Genomic DNA, 20410 nt, shown 5'->3' on the forward strand with positions numbered 1-20410 from the left:
AACAGGTCACTCATTCTACTATGCAAAATTGCTAAAGCTCTATCAGGGTGTGTAGTATCTGTGTACGTAATTTTTTAAGTCCAAATTTTGCCTGGGCCATTCCGATGCATGGATATGCTTTGGTTTTAACCCTTACGTTGAAGCTACTGTTTACTCTTTAGTGTAGTTGCCCTGCCAGAATGTGAACCTCCACCACAGTGTCAAGTCTTTTGCTCCCTCCTTAGCTCTATCCATCTTTCCATCAGCTCTGATCAGTTATTTCACTTCTGGTGAAGAAAATTATCCCTACAGTATATCACTGCTCTTGCTATTTTTTACTGTGGAGATTATGTGCTCATCGATCTGTAAAGTGTTAATTTTGTGCTACATCGTTTTGAATGTAAGACAAAAGGTTTAATGTTGGTCTACTCTAACAGGAATCATTCTTCTATGCAAAATTGCTAAAGCTCTATCAGGGTGTGTAGCAATAACATCCTTTTCTAAGTGTACTGTGTACATAGTTCCAAATGGTTGCTTTTATTTGGAACCCTTTTCCAAATGGTTTCTTTTATTTGTTCAGAAATGTTCCGTTCACAGAACAGATGTATTTATACACACAAGTCAACCATTTTTAACAACTAGGCTACTTGTGAAGGCAGTGGGTTGCTATAGATTTTATTTAGAGGGATCAGAGCAAAAGGGGATTAATAACAACACATATGTAGACTTTTTGAATGTAAACATTGGAAAATTATCTCAAAATAATAACTAAAGTTAATAGATGCAACTTAAGAATATCTGAAGAATTTCAAGGTGGTATGAATACTCTTGCATACAACTTAGGACTCCAAGGATGCCACTGATAAGTAATTTCTGGTACTGAATCATTAATCTGACCAGATCTGAAGGTACCAAGGGCATATGAGGCTGTTTGCTTAGACAGAGCAGCAACTTTGCCAACAAGGCAACTAAGCTACATTTGTGTGTTTATAAGTTGTCTGTTGGTAGTCTTGAGTGTGTCTCCTTCTCATACTCAGAGCCCTGTAATTCTCACACTGTTAATTACCCGTGATGCTGAGAAGGCACAGGCTGAATGTCTATTAGAGGTAATGCTGTCTAAGCTAGCAAGGAGATGTTCCATCTGATAAAAGTGTTTGTGGGTGTGTGTTTGTGTGTGTATTGCCTGTCATTCACTGTCAGTATCACTGTTGGTATCTCTCACCATAGCATTAAACATCTAATACATTCAGGGCCACAAATCAAATGCAGAGCATGTTTATAGAAAAAGGTTGATATCGTCACCTTGAGAAGAACCCAAACTCAATTTAGCTGCCATGTGCTTTGGACGGGAATCCACAGTGAGCTTGGTATTTGTATCAATATGAAGACACAACGCACCACAAAACTCTTGGCAGCGCTGTTGGTGCTTCTTTTCATCATTACTTATTTATTTTTCATGTTTAACATTATAGTGGGGGTTTTCTTCTTCTCTGTTTCATTTTTCCAACTGTGTACTTGTGTGTTTACTAATGTGGCTTTACCTCCCTCTTTGCTGGTTGCTACCATAGGGTTGAGGTTGTTTAAATGGTGTTGTTGCCATGGCAGTCTACTTTTGTGCGATAATGAGAGACCACTTCATTGTCTCTCAGACTGAACCAAAACATGTATTACTGCTAATACTATAAGGATACCTTCCTTCCAAACCATAAACATTTGAAATATGTTGAGCCTCTCAAAGAGTATAATGTTGATCTGATACTTGGAGAAATAATAGTGCCAATCAAGATGTGGAGGGAAGTACCAATTTATGTTAAGTCACACATACCAAACTTAAACCCCACAGTCAGTCAGTGCTCAGAATAAATAGCTGTTCATTTTCCTCTTTGTCTCCAAAAAAAGAGTAAAATGAAAGCATTGCTTCATAACCTTACTTTTAAGAAGAATTGGAGAATGTGAACTACTTCCAAGTATGAATTCTCTTCCAGTAGACAGGAATCAGGGTGAATTGGGTTTTGAGAATCATGCTAAAATTCTCTTGACATTTAAGGAAACTGCTTCTCATATCAATGTTCAACTAGCACCAAATTTCCACCATAGGAAATTTTCCAAACTCAATTTAGTTTAATTGAATGCTATTATTTAAGGTATTTTTGGGACGCTTGTATTTAAGTGTCATTCTCTGCACTTGCTGTGATCCTGGGGTCCAGAGACAAAGGGCAAACATTGTGAATCAAGTTTCTTGAACTTAAGTAAAGAGTTTTTCAGGCTGCATCTCAAATGCAGTGTGTAGAGTCGTTAGAAGAAAGCGTGCCTCCCATGAACATGATGGATTTGAACTATTTTATCAACACCTGGAGATTTGAGGTTTTTCTTAATCTTTGTGTACGGTAATAAATACTCACATGTTGGACAGAATACGTTGTATGTGGTCTTGTCAACGTGTGGTCAGATTTAACAAATTTTAGAACTTGTTTTGACAGAAGATGCTGTTGTGTGTTTTTGCAGTGCTGGTTTTTCACTCAGAAACATAGTGTCAAAGGAACTGCCCACTTTAGCTGCACAATATTGGAAAATTATGCAATGCTGGTTCTATAGGTAAATATTGTATTAATTATAAAAGTTGCAAATTCAAAATTTTCACCTTTAATCGTTTTTTTGTGTGTCTTCAGCAATCTATGACAATAGTTTCTTTGTCATTGTAATCTGTCAGGTATGAGCATCTATTCCTTATGAGACTACATTCATCATGCTGAATATCTTCTTGGCATCCAACTAAACAAAGTTAAATATGCCTTAAATTGTATTTTAATGTATCATTATGCAATCTAATTGGAAAAGGCAAAATTTCAGGTTTTTACCTTTTAGGTTACATCTTATTGAAAGCCTTATACTGAATATATTTATCATCTTCCATCATTGTGTTACATTTAGGGCTGTTGTAAACAAATATTTTAGTAATCGAGTAATCTATTATTTAATCTATTAATTAATCGAGTAATCGAATAAAAAAATGTATAAAATAAAATATTTGTAAATCTGGCATAACACCGTTGTTACTATTGGATATCAATATCAGTCCAATTTTTCATTTTTCAGCATCCCTAACATTTGCTTTATTATAAACAATAATAGCTCACTTTCTAACCTAACCTGAAGAAAAGTTATACAAAAATCTAAAATTATATTAAATTTAATAATAAAGAGGCAGGCTCACAAATTCGCTTATAAAAAATGTCTATGATCCAGCTTTTAGTTTATGTTTTCATCTTCAGTCAGTTAATAGATGAATTCTCACCTTGCCCCCTACCTGTCAAGCTTTGGGTTTGAGAATAAGGGAAATGTTGCCTGGAGTTGGGGATTTGGGGTGGTGGAGAGGGGAGGACATAGACCAAGGGATGCACGAATGTAAGTCCGGGGACCGGTCGACCAGGGGACGTAAGTAAGACTGGGGGGGGGGCAATACGGGATATTTACGGCACCTTCGTTCGTTACACTTAGAAACTCATCGACCAGCCATGTACTGCCACAATGATTTCCACCACCCGTTTGTTGAGACCGGGATGTTATGAAATTTATTGTGTGGTTCGTCCGTGAAGCTACACTTACACTGCAAGCATCAACTACTCAGCCGCCCGCCGTGTTCAGTCTATCCGCTCACCTGTATTAATACGCCTGCAGCACTCTTCGCGCCTTTCGCTCTGAACAAGCAGCTCCCAGAGGAGAAAGGCTGCCGTACTCCAGGCATCCCACCAGTCATTTTAAGGATGCTTATTGGTCCCCCAAAAACTATGAAAACCTGGGCATTATCGTAAATCAATAAAATCCACATGGGCCGAACTTGAAAATTGGACGGTATGCTGCTAACACTTAACTTTCGTCAATAACTCAGAGTCGGAAGTGAGAGCTCTGTGCAACGCAAATAATATTTCTGCCGGAACACTTGCGCTAAATAAAACATAAATTAACGAAGCTTCGAGGCAGGTAAATTTTCCTTGAGTATTTTTAATAATCGAGGTACTCGAATCATTCGAGGAATCGTTTCAGCGCTAAATACATTATGTTCAATTTTATTCCTATAATTACATGTATCATCTTAACCTCTCTTCTTTAATTCTTATCTCTCCAGAGCCTTTATGTGTAGAAGATTAACAGTAATAACAGTAGGCATCATTCCTTTATTTGAGCTTGGTCAGTGGAGATGTTTAAGTGTGTGTTTTGGCTGTATGACATCACCTCCTTCTCTCTGAATAGCTCCTAGTAGCTTCTGACACTAAACCTAGCAGTGCAGTGAATGGATTGGCGGAGGTTATTGAAACCTCGCTCTTCTGCACTCATGTATTTGTATGGAATTTCTTTCATATGTATGCATTATTTTTAGAGAGGATATATCCATCATGTTTTTTTCCTCAAATATTGTAATGTTTTCCTTCTGTGCTTAGAGTGATGAGTGTTTGGGTTTAGATGTGTGTATGTGTATGGAGCTGTGTGTATGAATGTACTCAGTGAGGCACACCCATGGTTAACCTCGGGGTTGGGCGTACTGTTACTCAGGATGTGACAAACCAGTCAGCACATGGCATTAGTCCCACTCCTCTGCTTCACTCCAAGATCATCCCTTTCCTTTTTTGTGTGATAATAAATGTTTTTCTCATATACAGCCTAGGATATACTGGATTAGCTATTGTGCTAGCTGGAGCCATGTCTGTAACACCGTGATTCAGCTTTAAAGCATGACACTGCAGTGGAGGTGTGGGTCAGAGAAAAAAGTAGAGAGAGAGTTGGGGAGGGCATGGTACCTGCACTGTCAGCAGCATCTACAAACTCCATCCATCTTTTTGTGCTCCCCCCTCCCTCTCCCTTACTTATGTTCTCACACCAGCTCATTTACTGTTTCCCCTGGTGTTTTTTGAATTGCATAGTCATTGCTCTAAATCAATGGCTGAAATGGCATCTACATTAAGCTCTGCCATGTACTTATTTCAATTAATTTATTTAGTGATAAATCACAATACTCACAGATATATGGTAAGTCATAACTGACAAAGGCAATCATAATTGAACCCATTATCATGTGATTTTTTTTCTCTGCAGCCCAAACTGATGGCAAAGGACTTGCTGGACCTTGTGGCTTCCCACTTCAACCTCAAAGAGAAGGAATACTTTGGAATTGCATATACAGATGAGACGTAAGGCATATTCAAAAATATCTGGCTACATCTCACCGTTAAGTATTTTTCAGGGCTGGATTTAAATGGGAGTGTTTTTTTTTGTTTTTTTTTTGATTGCCCATAAGCCTGGCCACTGTAGAAATATCTGCAATAAATTCATACTGAAGTCCTGCATTATACTTACAAATGTTGAGCCTTAGAAGTAATAAAAATGCCAGAAAAAAATAGAATCTTGACTAATATGCATTGACCTTGAACACATCCTAATGTAATTCTATAATGTAACTACATGTACACTTAGCTGTTTACAGTGGAACTAGAGAAACTGTACCATTATAAAATATTATTTTATTTGTGTAAATACATATATTTTGTTTTTTAAATAAATGGGCAGATGCAATATATTTATATTGCAATTATTTTAGTCAAACAGAACAGATTTTTTTTAAATCAGTGCCTTTTTTACAATTGATGAAGAGTAAATTCCCTTTAAGATAAAATTTCTAATGTAACCTCATATAAAAACTGAACTCAAAAGAAGATGTGTAATATAGTGAGTGTATTGTTGCAATCTCTGAAAAAAGTAAGTATAAAATAAAGAAATTATAAATAACATGAACAATAATTAAATAATAAATAACTCAGTTATTTTCTACCAAACAAATTTATGGAACAGTCCTCCTTGTTATGAAATGCACCATTGCTATGGTATGGCATTAATGCTTTTTCTTTTGAATGTGGAAGATTGCTTTTGAATTGTAAAAGTGACATTCAAATTAGTTGTACTTTGTGGCCTAGACGGACAAAGCACAAGGGCATAGTAGCCATGCAAATATATCAGTGATTTACATACTCACAAACATCAGCTTTTTTTTTTTTCATGTTTTTTGCTTACGTGCAAGCTTTGATATCAAGTAGGATTGACCCCAATGTCCATTGACACATGTGTGATAGACACTGTTAGAAATGTAAACCCAGCAAAGGAACGTCAGCTTTACACTGGAGGAATCCCATCATATATAGATTTGTTATGTTTGTCCACAGAGAGAGAGCAGACAATTCAGCTCATGCTGTTCAGATGTCAAGAAGGGTAGGGTTGTGTTTGGTGGGGGGGACGGACCAATGACAGGAGACAGAGAAGGAGGATAGTTTGAGAGAGATGTTGCTCTGGAGACCGTGTAGGGTTACCAGGGTGACAAGCTGTCACTGCAGCTTTTCTCTCAATTGGAAACAGAAGGAGAGAAGTGTGAAGGAGAGCATCTTACCTTCCCAACTTCCTTAACATTCTTACATTCACCTTGGCTTAAAATGAATGGTGTACTGCATAAACCTCAAGACATGTCAGGTTGCAACTTGTTGGCTTTACTTTACATGTTGAGAAACTTGCATTCTTCAATCAGAACTTTCCAGAAGAATAGCAAAGTTTTTACCATTTATAATGTTGCCATATTTATATAACACTGATAATTTTAGGTGATGAATTGATGTAAAATAAGTTTGTAAACAAGGTTCTGGTTTGCCATTCTCGTCTATTGTGCCATTCTTTAAAATTCTTTAAAGAAAGTGTTGGGTAAAAGGTCAATATTGTTTTGTTCAAGTATTTATGAGAATCTCTTAAAGTTGTGGACATAAAGCAATGACTTTAAACAGGAAAATTTAGTTTAATATGTTTAACCAGCTAATTACAATGTTTTGCGTGGACATTTTAACTTTGTAAAGAAATGTTAGGTGATTGCGTGAACTGTAGGTTTTTTTTTTTTAAAAAAGCCAGAAGGAGCTCAGTGAAGGAGGCTAAAGAAAATATTCATGTTCTAAAAAGATTTGTCTGCAGTTCATTTTAATGCTGAATAACCTGGAGAATTATTGGCAGTTCATTTGTATGATTTGTTTGTATCTGCATTGAAAATAAAAGTTCTATAAAAAAAAATATTCATATAGCTAGATAGGCAGACAAACCATGATATTTAGTGTTATTACAATCTGATGATGAACACCTGTAATTAATGGCAATGACTGGCTGTTTTTGTCTTCAGGGGCCACTTCAGTTGGCTTCAGCTGGACCGGCGGGTATTAGAGCATGAATTCCCTAAAAAGTCTGGTCCTATTGTTCTCTACTTCTGTGTCAGGTGAGTCTTTCTTTCATCTTCTAATTACCCCTGCGGAAAGAGAAGAGAAGACTGTGTGTGTTAGCATATGTGTGCGTTTGTGCATGCACATACAGTAGATTCATGAGTAGTAGGAATGGATTAATAAGATTAGTTATAAAATAGCTTTGACCTCGGTGCTTAACTCCCGCCACAGGGTCTCTCAGCCAATCATGAGCCTCTTAAACCTCATCAGCATGCTTTGCATGGTAATCGTATGCAAATTGCCTTGTGGAACCAAGAATACACTTTAAAAGACGGCAAAAAATTTGAAATATAGGAAATTATCAAGTATATTTTATGATCAGACATAGATAAAGGCAGTTTTTAAATTATTTAGCTCAGATAAGATTAGCCAAAATCAATGTTTTTCAGGCATGAATAATCTTTTTAAGGTCATGCAACAAGATCTCAGTTAAACATTCTAAAACTCTCATTATTATTTGTTGTTGTTGTTTGGATGTAGACTTACTGGTGTGCTTTGTATCCTTGTCCTGTGGCAAAACCCAGGTGTGCTTGAGCTTAAGACCACAAACTGAGGGGCAGATAGTCTATTTAAAAATTTTCTTGCCTCTCCTACGACGATTCACCATTAATTTGTTTTCTCTATTTTTGGATAACCCTGACTTTGACTTTCTAAAATCTCAAAGCCTTAGAAAAAGTTTTGTAACCCCCACCAGACTTATGATGTTCTATTTTCCATCTTTAGATGGGGACTGGTTTATTGTATTTTAGCCTAGTTGCTGTTGTTAGAGAAGTTTGTTTGTTTTTGTTTTTCATAATCTACAGGTGACGCAGTTAACAGCTCTGGATATGACTGGAGAAGCTGAACTTAGCTGTGTGGTTAATCACAGTCACTTTTGGAAAAGGAAAATCTGAATAAATCTAGTAGAGGGCAAGTACTCTCTCACAGTGCCACATCTAACAGTTGCATAGAAAAAAATGTCAGCACATTACTCTCCAGTTGAAAACCAAGGTGTTATTTACTTTCTGTGATTCTGTGTGCATTTTGTTTATTAACTATATTGTAGATTTTTCCAGAACAGTATTTAAAACCAGAAAAGAGAAATGCTGATTGAAATATAATCACAAACAGATTATCCTGGAAAATCCTAAAAGTGAAACTGTTTGTCCTGATATACCAGTTATTTCAGAGATCCAACCCAAATAGTAGTCTTTGTTAAACACATTCATAGTTGCCTGATGCATATTAACGACCTTGAACAGTGTTATTGTTTAGATATTTCCAGGATGACATTTACAATACAACTAATGACACAACAAGCCTGCTGTGCACCATAGCCCCATTCTCTGCACATGCTCATATTTAGAGAACAATGGCTTTGGCACACAATGCAACTGTGAAGTGGGATAAATGTGCAGATTTCATTGATAACTGCTGACTGAGACCCTGTCTGTATCAAATGTCAGGCACTGAATTGTTTTAAACAACCAAATGTGTATGTGGCAGTAGCAGGTTGGTCAGGTTGAAGGATGAGGGTCTCTCTTTGTGTATTTACATAGACTAATGGGTGTTTGAGGTTGGGGAGGGGATGCTATGAACTTTGACTCCATTTTGAGGCTGCATCCCCTTTTCCCCTCCCAACACAGTTCAAGCCAGTCACTAACCTCAATCTCTGAAAATGTCACACTGGGTGAAACCTCTTTCAAATACTTCCCAGCCATATTTTTTAAATTCATTCAGTGGACATGCACACTCCAGAGATTGCTTGAAAAGCAATCATCCCAAATGTCAGACCTTTATCTATTATCGGTCCCATCATATAGTCCAATGGGCACAATTTTCTGGAATTTGTGTCTTTGTGCCTGAACGTTACACACTTTGCATTCTTACGTGGTATTTATGTTTTGTTTGCTGTAGCTTTATATTGTTTTTCTCTTTGAAGAACCTTGAATAATGTGTTACAGCAACATTTAATTTCCCTATGGGATAGTATTTTTTTATTTTTTATTTAATTGAATAAATGTGCAGCATGCCTACCTCAGGAGGTGATCATGTTGTGTGTCTCATTTGCACTGTGGCTTTAATTAAATGTTCACACAGAATATTGACGAAGCTCCTCTCATTCTCTCTTGCTGCTCAATAAGTAAAGGGATTCAAAAGCCTCAACTATTGATGTCCCCTGAAACCCTTTGCACTCAATACCTATACACACTCATTCACATCTGCCCACTGATTCACATGTACTTTCAGCAATATGTGCTTAGTTCTTATTATACACACCTATCTCACGTACATAGTTCTCTTCTTTTAGGCGGAGGGTGGGAGGATCACTATCAGTTAAGTTTAGATGTTGGTCATCAGAAACATGATTATTCTTTTATCTTAAACAAGTCAGTGGAGCTTTCACTATATGTTTAAGGTATTTGTCCTACTGGAGAGGGAACCTTCACCCAGTCTCAAATCTTTTGTAGGATTGGCCTGCATTTAATTCCATACGTTTTCCCATAAATTCAAACAAGCTTCAATGTCCCTGTTGAAGAAAATCATTCCTATGGCACAATGCCGCTACTGCCAGCTTGTCATGGGTCGAAACGCACAACCCATCTCGTCCCATTCAGTTTGCAGTAAATATTTGCTACAATTAGAAATACTGCATCACAAAAGATGCATTGAATGAGCTGCTCTTGACATTCAGAATTATGTTGAAGTTATAATGGCAGCACAAATGAGCACAAGAGAAATGCAACAATCAGGATTTCCATGTTTGTTTTCATGCTGGGTCTGTGCTCTGTCCTGCCCCTGTCATTTCTGTCCAGTGGGAGCAATGATTGGCACCCGCTTAGCTTTGTTTACAAGCTATAGTTCCCTTGCAAAAAAGCACAATGTGAAAGCAAACTACACCAAACTAAAAAAAGTCTTCTTTTTGTCCGGACTGCCCAGGATGTGAATACACTCTTGCACTCTTGTGTTTGTTATGTCACACCATATGTCAAATTTTATGAAAGATTTCAACAATTTCCTTTCAACAAGCCATTCTTTCATAATGCCAGATTTTGAAGTTTGTTCTCTGGTTTTGAAGTCGCTGTTTATTCACTAATGTTCCCTAACAAACCTCTTAGGCCTTCACAGACCACCTGTGTTTGTACTAAATTTCACTCGGAGGGATAACATTTGCTGATTAGGTGTCTCTTTAAAGGCATTTGGTTGCACTGGAATTTATTCAGGAGTGTAACACTAAGTGGGAGCCTAATACAAATGCAAACCAAATTCTACCTTTAAAGATTCAAAAACCATGTAGTGTTACGCTCTGTCGCATAAAATTCCAGTATAATTCACTGATGGTTGTATGTGCCAAAATGTGAACACGTTTAATGTATGAATGCTTTTGCTGTGTGTGATTACTGAAGTGTATAAATACAGTGTATAAAGCCTGTGAGAGACTTGATAATTCAAAGTGCAAAAACATGTGAAAGGGCATGTGAGAGCATCTGTAGTGCACAGAATCTTTTTGATACATTTCCACTTGAGTAGCTAACAATGTGTAGCCTCCCAGTGCACCACCCTTGTTCCCCTCTGGGTCTGGATGCATTCATGAGCTAAATTTAGTCGGCATTATTATGTTAGTACCCTGCTCACCAATCTGCCAGAAGTAGGTTACTGTGCTTCTCTCTCCAGTGTTGCTGAGAGTGTGTGTTTTTGCACTGGATCACTCCTGGAGCTGCACAGCAGTAGACATAATGTGCACATTTAAAGTCTATCAGCGTTTGTGAGTGCAGGTGTCCCACAATCCCAGATTGTGGGAATGTGCAAACGATAACAGGCTAATAGTGGATTACTGCCAACCAACATGGTGAGAGAACTGGAGTGAAGAGATGGTTATTCTACCGCTTTAGCGCTTGGTATGGTGTGCCCCCATCTGGTCATTTTAATTGTTGCACTCTATCACAATTGAATATAAAAGCCAAAGCATTTATGTTTTGTATTAGTTATTAGAACTAAAAAAGAAGACAACGACATGTTATTCATCAACTTCACTGACATGCTTCAGAGTTTTCATGTTCAACTTTCTTTCTTTGCTTTTAGGTTTTACATTGAAAGTATTTCCTACCTGAAGGATAATGCAACAATCGAGCTGTTCTTTCTTAATGCAAAGTCCATCATATACAAGGTAAACACTTTACATAGTTTTAATTTTACGTATGAAATATCATTGACATAATATGTGGATGTGTTTATATGGGTGATCCAAACGCATTTAAGGTGTCATTAAAAAGTTTTTGTGTACTCATCACTGACTTGGAAAAAACAAAATATTTTGTCAAATATCCTTTACCAAGTTGCAGAGAAGTCACACACTTTCTATATCTATCAACCTTCATGTCTGTCTTTGTGTTTTGTGAAACCTACAAATATTACTACTCACTGTATACGCGAGTAGCAAAGCATACTTAGGAAAATCTGTTTAAAATCCAAATCGGTACGGTTAATTCATATTTTCTAAAAAGCATTTTTTTGTTCTTTAATCATTCCATCCTGAAAAGAACTATTCAAATTTATGAACAAAATGTTGTTTTTGGCAAGCTTAGCGTGCATTAATGTTACTGCAATTGTAAAACCAAAATTTTATTTGATTTAAACTGATTTTAGTCTCAGAAGTTGCTCAAAGGATGTTTTTGGTGAAGCTGTGATGGTGACGTAGTGTTTTGGAGGCGTGTTTTTTTAGTCTCATTTTTGACCTAAATGATGAGACGCCAGATGAGGAAAGTTTGGCTTTTCATCCTGCACGCTGTGTTCATGAAGGAGAGAATGTGAACAGTTTGCATCAGCTGTTAGCAGTCACGCTGTGTGCTGCTCCACATTCCAGCAGCTAACAAATGACTTGACACATTTACTGCCATATGGTACTGTTGAAGCACATTTATTCAGGCTTAGCAAATGCCAGTTGAAAATATATACTGGGGTTAACTGTGACAAAGAGTTACAAAGGTAGAAAACATAAACTGCTGAAAACAATTAGCAAATAAATTACTGCTCAATGTACCATGTGAATGTGGTCTGCCAAGACACCACTTCATTTATTGATAGCTGTGTCTAGCAGTTGTGTATTTTGTCCAGAAGAGGGCGTATGCAGCTTCAAGAAGTTATTCATTTCACTTATTCCTTATTGCCAGAGTGATATAATGTGTTCCTGATCAGTTTTTTATTATTGTTCGAATCATGCATAAGGCCAATTAAACAGAAATCTTTTTTAATTCAGAAATAGCAAACTAGATGGCATGTCTTTCCTTATCATCACTGACTGTGGAAATGTCAGACTGGAGCTTGGTTTGTTTCTCTACACTTTCTCTAGATTATGGGATCTTAATTTCCAAATAAAAAGGGTAAAATATACTTATAAATGCAAAGAAAACCTTGAACCATCGAGCTGCAGTTAATTTCTTTTCCTCCTTAGGTCAGCTAAGGTGCTTCTGATCTTATCTCTGATTCAAGATTGCCTTCAAAGAAGGAGTGACAGTTTTTTTAAACTTGTTAATGATCCACCCAAACTATTGAATAAAGTTTGCTTTAAAATCCACTCAAACCTCCAATTATCCCTGTTACTGTCCAACTTTTTCTACCACAGCAAAGAGAATTTAACCATTTATCATGAATGCCAAGGTTTGCAATTTAGCTGCTTTTTATTCAACCCAAACTATTGAATACAGTTTGCTTTAAAATCCACTCAAACCTCCAATTATCCCTGTTATAGTCCAACTTTTTCTACCACATTTTGCTTCCTCTCGACATTCCAATAAGCTGCTTGGATGCAGCAGTCTGTAGAGCGTGCTTCGTTAGTAGTAAACGTTTGTGGCTCAGTCACCTTGTGGAGGATTTTCTGCTGGACAACTTTTAACCAGCTGTCTTCATAATGTGTCGATGGCAGCATAAAATTTCTGTATTGAAGTAGTTTTTTGGTCTTACATAACACAGTAAATATTTTAGATTTTATTTTTGTCGTTTTCTTGAACTGTTTGGTGTTCATAGCTGTAGTAGTAGCAGTTAGTTGTGCAGCATGCCCCACATGTATTCAAAGCTGAGCAACAGCGTTACTACTTTCAGGTTCAGCAAAAGATTTTGATCATTCAAAACTGTAGTACTCTAACATATACTTATCATTTTCTGCTTAGTTTTGACCATGGCAACATTTTGGTTCACCATAAAAGAATATGCACTACAGGAAAAAAAGAAATAGGTGATTTGTAGCCACCCTGGGTGGTTCACACCACTGTGGGGATTTCTCATTCTTGTATTTCATCAAGACTCTCTGAACTTCAAACCAATTAAGAAGTGGATTGTAAAGCAGCATTCCTAGCATGCCTTACCCACTACTCGCATCCTGTTGACCCTTATCCCTTTGTCCAGCTGTGTGTACGGAGAAAGTATGTCACACATTGTTTGTGAAAACGCTAACTAACCACAAACGGATACATTCTTCTACACTTGTACCCCTCTCATACCTTTTGGACTGATTAGCATATTGTTTGTTAATGTGTTTTTTCAGGGGACATTTTCAAATAATGCCCTCTTTACTTCTCCTCTTATCTCTGATTGCACAGATTAGAAAGGGAGAGACATATGGCTTGTAAAGCAAAGAGAATTTAACCATTTATCATGAATGCCAAAGTTTGCAATTTAGCTGCAATGTGTTACTCAACACTTCTGACTTAATCTTCTATTATTGCAGGAGCTCATTGAAGTGGACAGTGAGGTGGTCTTTGAATTAGCCTCCTACATCCTTCAAGTAAGATTTTGTTTTTTTGTATGAGTTGATGCTGTATGTATTTGTATGAATTTCTACCATGATACTTATTTATTTGTTTGGTTCTTTGGTTAGCCCACACAGTAATTGTAGTAGTTGAGATGTTTTATGGGATGTTGGATGAACATGAAGCAGTTCTATTATAAGTGAAGTGTTTGTTCCCAATTCAAAATGTTTGACCTTTCATAATCCGCTAGTTTCATAATTAACAGATTGAACCCAAATTATCTAATGTGGTTGCCATTCAGTTTTTATTATGTGTGAGAGGGCGCGGTGGGCATTCAAACTGTCTCTCGCCTGTAAGTAAATTTTTTTCCAACTAAATCTTTGATTTCATTTTAACGTTTCATTTTTGGTTGCTAAATATTACTGCATATGAAATACGCAAAGCTGGCATTAAATATTTTTTCCACTAAATACATTTTATGATGATTGGTAGAGTTACACTCAGTTTCTGTCTTTAACGTCAAAACTCTTCTTCCTCCATCCTTCTCTCTTTCTTGTCCCTCCTTCAGAGTAGGTCAGTCCATTAACTGTGATTATGCAAGGTCATGTTACACAGCCTGGACTGAATGGTTTATATCTCTGTGTGTTTGAGTGGGCTCGCCTCCTGTGTGCAGGTGCAGATGTACAGTATCAGGTATCTCTTCTGCAGAGCTTCAAAGGTTCCCCTCTAAATGGATGTTTAATGTTCCCACTTTAGTCTCGCAGTGTGCCTTTTATTACTCATTCACTTCTACAAACAGAACATAAACAGAAGTTATGGTTATTGTTCAGTTATAATTCATATGTTTCTACAGTAACGTGTTTATTTTGTTCCACAGGAAGCAAAAGGAGATTTCAGCAGGTAAGCTCCACTGCATGAACAAAATCTATTTTGCATACCCAAACTATTCTTTTTACCCTTTTAGTTTTTATAAAGAGAGATTGGGCACAGAATACATTAAAACCCCTAAAACTAAGAGTGTTTATAATAATTTTCTTGCGGTTGTAATGTCTGAGTTTAAAAGTATGTGCAACAAAATTTATCTTCTTTGGTGTGCTTTAGCTGGTCATTGTGTAAAGAATGTGTCAGAGAGTGTGACTCTCTGTGTGATGAACCTGAAAGCAGAAACTAACGTGACAGTGGGGATGATGAGTTCAGCTGTTGCTCTGCTCCTCTTGTGTTTTTATCACTCCCCAAGTGACTCACATCCTATGCAACTCATTTTCTTCTCAAACCGCTAGACAAACATTTATTTCACCAGGTAAAACATTAAGAGTATTTTCTTATTTACAATGTTAGCCTGAAACACTTAAAGGAGAAGAGAGGGGGAGAGGACAATAACAACATTTATTACATTACATTCATACAACGATTTCACATTAGATTCACTAATTGCTGGGTTTCGGACACGTGACTGACATGATGCGCGAAATTCAAATGGAGGGCCGGAAGTGAATTTTTCCGGTACAAAACAAAGCAAAATTGATCACAACAGTACACTAATGCCCTAAACTACGTCATCTGAAAGCCAGCAATTTTTTTGTCCTTTCTGTATCAAAAGCAAAGATATGACTTCAAGAGATGGAGCTAACTATTAACAGACTTCCTAATGTAATGATAACTGTTGAAAAATGTGAAACTTCATTCATTTTCCTTTAAACTTAAATTGGATTAACTCAGAAGCTGTTGAGCAATCTTTTCTGTAATATTTCATCTTAGAAGCGACTATAAAGTGGATTCTCTCATCACCCTAAATATACAGCTTCCTTGATCCCTGCTTTGTTGTGGTGCTTATAACCGCAGTTACTCCTGTGAAAGAAGCAAATGCACAGAGTATCCTACATAAGGCTGGAGACATTCTTTTGATTCTTCCCTCTTTACTCACCCCTCTTCCCACACACAAATATTACCTTTCTAAAGGTCCTTAAACTCTGTCCTTTGCAAAGCTGTACATTATCACATTTTTGTCTTATATATTTTTTATAACTGGCTTTAACTGTAAGAGTAGCTTTTCTAAAATGATAATTACCATATGTTACAATATCCAAATGTGTCTGTGATGTTCTATTTCTTTTTGCTGTTAAAGGACCAAACTATATATTTCTTGGAACTGTAAAAGTATTTTCATTGCATTTATTGTTTTCTTATCCATGGTTATCTGCATATTGTAGTAGACTTCTAAAAAAGAAAAGGAATCTGACATAGCGTTCTTTGCAAAAATATTCCTGCCCCTTCAGATTTACTTGTCATAACTACAAACATCAAGGCATTTCATAGGGACTTTATGTAATAAAAATATTCAAAATCCATGCTGATTTGTGATGGTATTGTGGGGTAATTTGTGTTAATATGTCATAAATTCCCAATTTTATTAGTGGTTTTAGCAAAGCAAATTGCAAACAAGTTCAGAGGGTATGAGTTTCTTTTCAAGGCATTGTACCTGGTAATGAGCAACACAAGCAGATATGAACAAAAGCAGGCACAGCTGTTTTCACACATCGAAGAACAGACAGACTGGGCGGATGGGATCTCTTCCAGTGCCTTAGCTCATAGGTTATCATGTTCCCGGGGCTTTTCCCAATCTTCTGGGGCCTTTGGTGGAGGCTGGAGTGAGGCCTGGGGATTAGAGTTGAGCATTAAGAACTCTTGCCACTGGAGGTCTGAATACTGAATCTGGGGCCAAGTGCCTGTAGTTTTCTGCATGGCTCTGCGTCTCATTTACACTATCTGCATCCTAATCTGTTCCAGCTCATTCCCTGATCGTTTTTATCCCTTCTCATCTTTACTTATCGTTTGATTTTACATCTGTATTTCTATTTATGTTGCTCTTTTTCTTCCTGCAGCTGTTTAGACTTAGACCACACCCAGTGCTTAAAATAGTGCACATTTCTTGGCCATCAGCACTTATTCCTCCTTTTTGACTGGATGCAGTTCTTGTACTCATTTTCACCCAGGTTTAAAAGTTGAATATATATGATAAATTTTGTATTCCTAATTTGGTGTTTGTATCTGTTAACATTTATGTGCATGAAAACTCATTTTCAACTCATGATAGAACTTGGAGAACAATAGGATGAATCAATTTTTTTAAATATCATTTTCTCTTGCAGCGATGATGCAACCAGGTCTGATTTGAAAAAGCTCCCTGCTCTGCCTACTCAAGCTCTGAAGGAGCACCCATCTCTGGCTTATTGGTGAGAACTTGTTCAGCAAATCATTATGCAGACTTATTTCCTATATGTCACTGTAATAGTGCCCTGATTTCTTTTATTGCTCTCTCCTACAGTGAAGACCGGGTAATAGAGCATTGCAAGAAGCTCAGTGGGCAGTCTAGAGGACAGGCTATTGTAAAGTGAGTATGTTTATGCATCTCTGGTTTTGTTTATGTCCTGCATGTGAAAGACTTTCTTCTGTTTTTTGTTACATATCTGTCTTTCTGCTCCTTGCAGTTATATGAGCATTGTGGAATCTCTGCCCACATATGGAGTGCATTACTATGCTGTAAAGGTACAGTTTTACTACGCTGCCTTGACTTTTTTTTTCTCACACATGCACTGCACAGATTTTAGTTTCCTTGGAGCCTGCAAGCAGATACCTGGGAAGTTTTGCTGTGTTTTTCAGGACAAACAGGGGATCCCATGGTGGCTGGGTTTGAGCTATAAAGGCATCTTTCAGTATGACTACCAGGATAAAGTCAAACCAAGGAAGGTGAGTTTGTGCTTCAGCCTCTCTGAAGAAAATTTGAAAAGTGGGATAATGTTATTCGTAGTGTACGATGTTTTGTACTCATTCATTTTGATTCAATTGCTTTCTTTAGTAAATGTATGGCTTTAAAAGGAAATGTGTTTTCTCAGTTTTTGCATCCTAAGAAATACCTCCACCGGATGCCTTATTTCATTATCTAAAATTAATTTGTCCATCCATTCAGTTTTTGGTCCATTCTTCCAATTTAATATTACCCGCTTTGGAAAACATGTAAGAACAATGTGATTGTGTAGAGTAGTAGCAGGGATAACAGCTGTCTGGAGACTCCGGTCTTTGACTGAGACATCCTGTCCTCAACTTATTTCTGCCTTTCTGAGGAAGCCTTCCTTCCAATCCGTTTGTGTCTGGATGAAGTGACTACCAGTTTATTTTACCTTTCAATTGTGGTCCTGGCCAAGATCTTGACATCTTGCATTCACTAGTGTTAAGCTCATTAACAAGCTTTGCAAACTTACTGGCCATCAAAAATTCACTAATACTAGACCTGATTATTTTGCTCATAAACACAAGCAGGAACTTGTTGATGCACATACACACAAGCATCAAACTAAAAGCTGAACTCACCATCCTGAAGACCATTTCCTGTCTGCTAAATGTTTTCCTGTTTCCCTTTAACCTGCTTTGGACAATTTCAATCAAAATCGTCTCATTAAAGAATCTTGATGCAAGTTAAGTGTTAGATCATTGACATGATAGTGAATTTTATTCCTCTAATATTATATTTAATTTGCAGACACGTTGACACCAAACATAGTTTTTTTTTGTTTTTTTTTAACAGAGAAATCATTGCATTCATCTTGTTCTAAAACAACACTGTAACATGAACATGAATGATAATTGCACAAGTATAGAAGGAGGACATAACATTCCATAACAAGTGACTTATCACATATTGTACAGCCATGTCAACAGTCATTGTGAGTCACTGGTCCATTAAGCTTCAGAACTGACATGCACAAGCTTTCACAAGCAGAGACCGGGATATTCTGGGCCTTTTTACAGCACACTCTTCAGCATCACAAGTTCAGTAAAACCCCATTGAGAGCATTTGTATTTGTGTTAGACAGGTCATCACCATTAGAGCTAGCAGAAAGCAGATTGTGTTTTTAGTGTTCAGTACCAGAAACCACTGATTCAGAAAGCAATGTACTGACCGTCAGTGGTCAGCACTGTGACTCAGGAAGGTGGAGTAAAAACTATAGTCACAGTAAAATATACAGATTTAAAACACAGGATGTTTTTCTTTTTCAAACAATAGTGAAATTCACATTGTCTTCTATAAAAAGTGCACAGAGAAGTCATGTTTGTAATTAAATGTTTTTTTTTTTGGGGGGGGGGTTTACAAGAGGTGAGCCAGTTGTTTTAAATACACACCATCTACCACAAAACCCTATTTGAGCTGGGGCTTTTTACACAGCAACGTATGTTTATGCTCAGGTTTACTGGATAATCACACACTGTTCTGATGCCTCATTAGAGTCTTGTGATTTCTCTAGGCAACAATTATAGTGTTTGCAAGTTGACTAAGTACCTTTTAAAGACTTATTAAGACTAACCTGTGGGTACTGTCGGAAGGTCATCAGATGTTTCTGGTAAAACAGAGCAAACTGTGGTTTCACTTGTTGCATTTTTAAGTCCATACCCCTGTTGCTTTTTGTCATATAACTGGATGTGTATTTGGTGTATTTTATTAAGATTATATATCATAGATCAACACAAATTGGTTCATAATTTTGAAGTGGAAAAAAGCAGCAAATTATTTTTATCAAAATTAATAAGAATATGCAAAGTGAGCCAGAACACCTCAGAATACAACACAAGCTATGATGAAGCTGTTAAAGTTCAAATACTTTTGCAAGGCTTCATACTCTTTGTTGTGTGTTAGAGGATGTAGAGCATGCTGCCTTTTAAACTGTATACGTTTTGGGGAAAAGTGGATTGTTTTAAGTTGTAATTTATGTAAGGCCAAATTAATACATAAATAAAAGGAAACGCCTTAATATTGATGTGAAGCTCCTTGGCGACGTCTAGATGCCATACAGTAGTATCCCCACCCATACACAAAACCATTGTCTTCCTCGCTCACAGGTCCAAGTCCAAAAAAGAATAATATGTTGCGTCACATATTAGCTGTCCTGACCTACATTGTTTAAATGTTCTATTCTTCTGTAATCTCCAGGGAGTCTGCTACACCAGAGAAAGGCATTTGCACTCTATCAGAACTGACCTTTACATCTGTGATAGATGTGAGTTTGGTTGTGCTGACATTATTATGAGACAGGCTCGCACTGTACACTTGAGCGCTCTGTTCAGTGGTGAATCATGACCAGTCACTTCCTTTGGTTGTGTGTTTGTACCATTGTGTAGCAGTAGTCTGCAGCCAAGAGGAAGAGGGTCGGTAGCGTGTGCACATGTACTGCTCTTATAACAGAACCACCCAGTGGCTTTTACATTAATCCTGGAAAGAAAAGAAGCTGTTAAAAAAACCACTAGGGCTACAAAGGTTGTTTTTTTTAATAAATAGACTTATGTAGCTTTGAAGTAGGTCAGAATTAAAAATAGATAACTACAAGTTTGTATAGGTGTACCAAAATAACATGACAG

General features: G+C 37.1%; 1 protein-coding gene across 8 annotated transcripts in view; it reads left to right on the top strand.

Moving 5' to 3' along the window:
• Positions 1-20410, top strand: part of frmd4a (FERM domain containing 4A) — a 91691-nt gene that overhangs the window by 53341 nt on the left and 17940 nt on the right. For all 8 annotated transcript variants that reach the window (XM_044124293.1, XM_044124291.1, XM_044124290.1 and 5 more), the window contains exons 3-11: positions 5071-5165; positions 7181-7273; positions 11340-11424; positions 13981-14037; positions 14880-14902; positions 17152-17235; positions 17328-17393; positions 17491-17548; positions 17663-17749. In XM_044124293.1, coding sequence (XP_043980228.1) covers positions 5071-5165; positions 7181-7273; positions 11340-11424; positions 13981-14037; positions 14880-14902; positions 17152-17235; positions 17328-17393; positions 17491-17548; positions 17663-17749 — 648 coding nt within the window. The remainder of the gene's footprint in view (positions 1-5070; positions 5166-7180; positions 7274-11339; positions 11425-13980; positions 14038-14879; positions 14903-17151; positions 17236-17327; positions 17394-17490; positions 17549-17662; positions 17750-20410) is intronic.

Source organism: Gambusia affinis, linkage group LG08, assembly GCF_019740435.1.
Source record: "Gambusia affinis linkage group LG08, SWU_Gaff_1.0, whole genome shotgun sequence".
In the NCBI taxonomy this organism is placed as follows: domain Eukaryota; kingdom Metazoa; phylum Chordata; class Actinopteri; order Cyprinodontiformes; family Poeciliidae; genus Gambusia; species Gambusia affinis.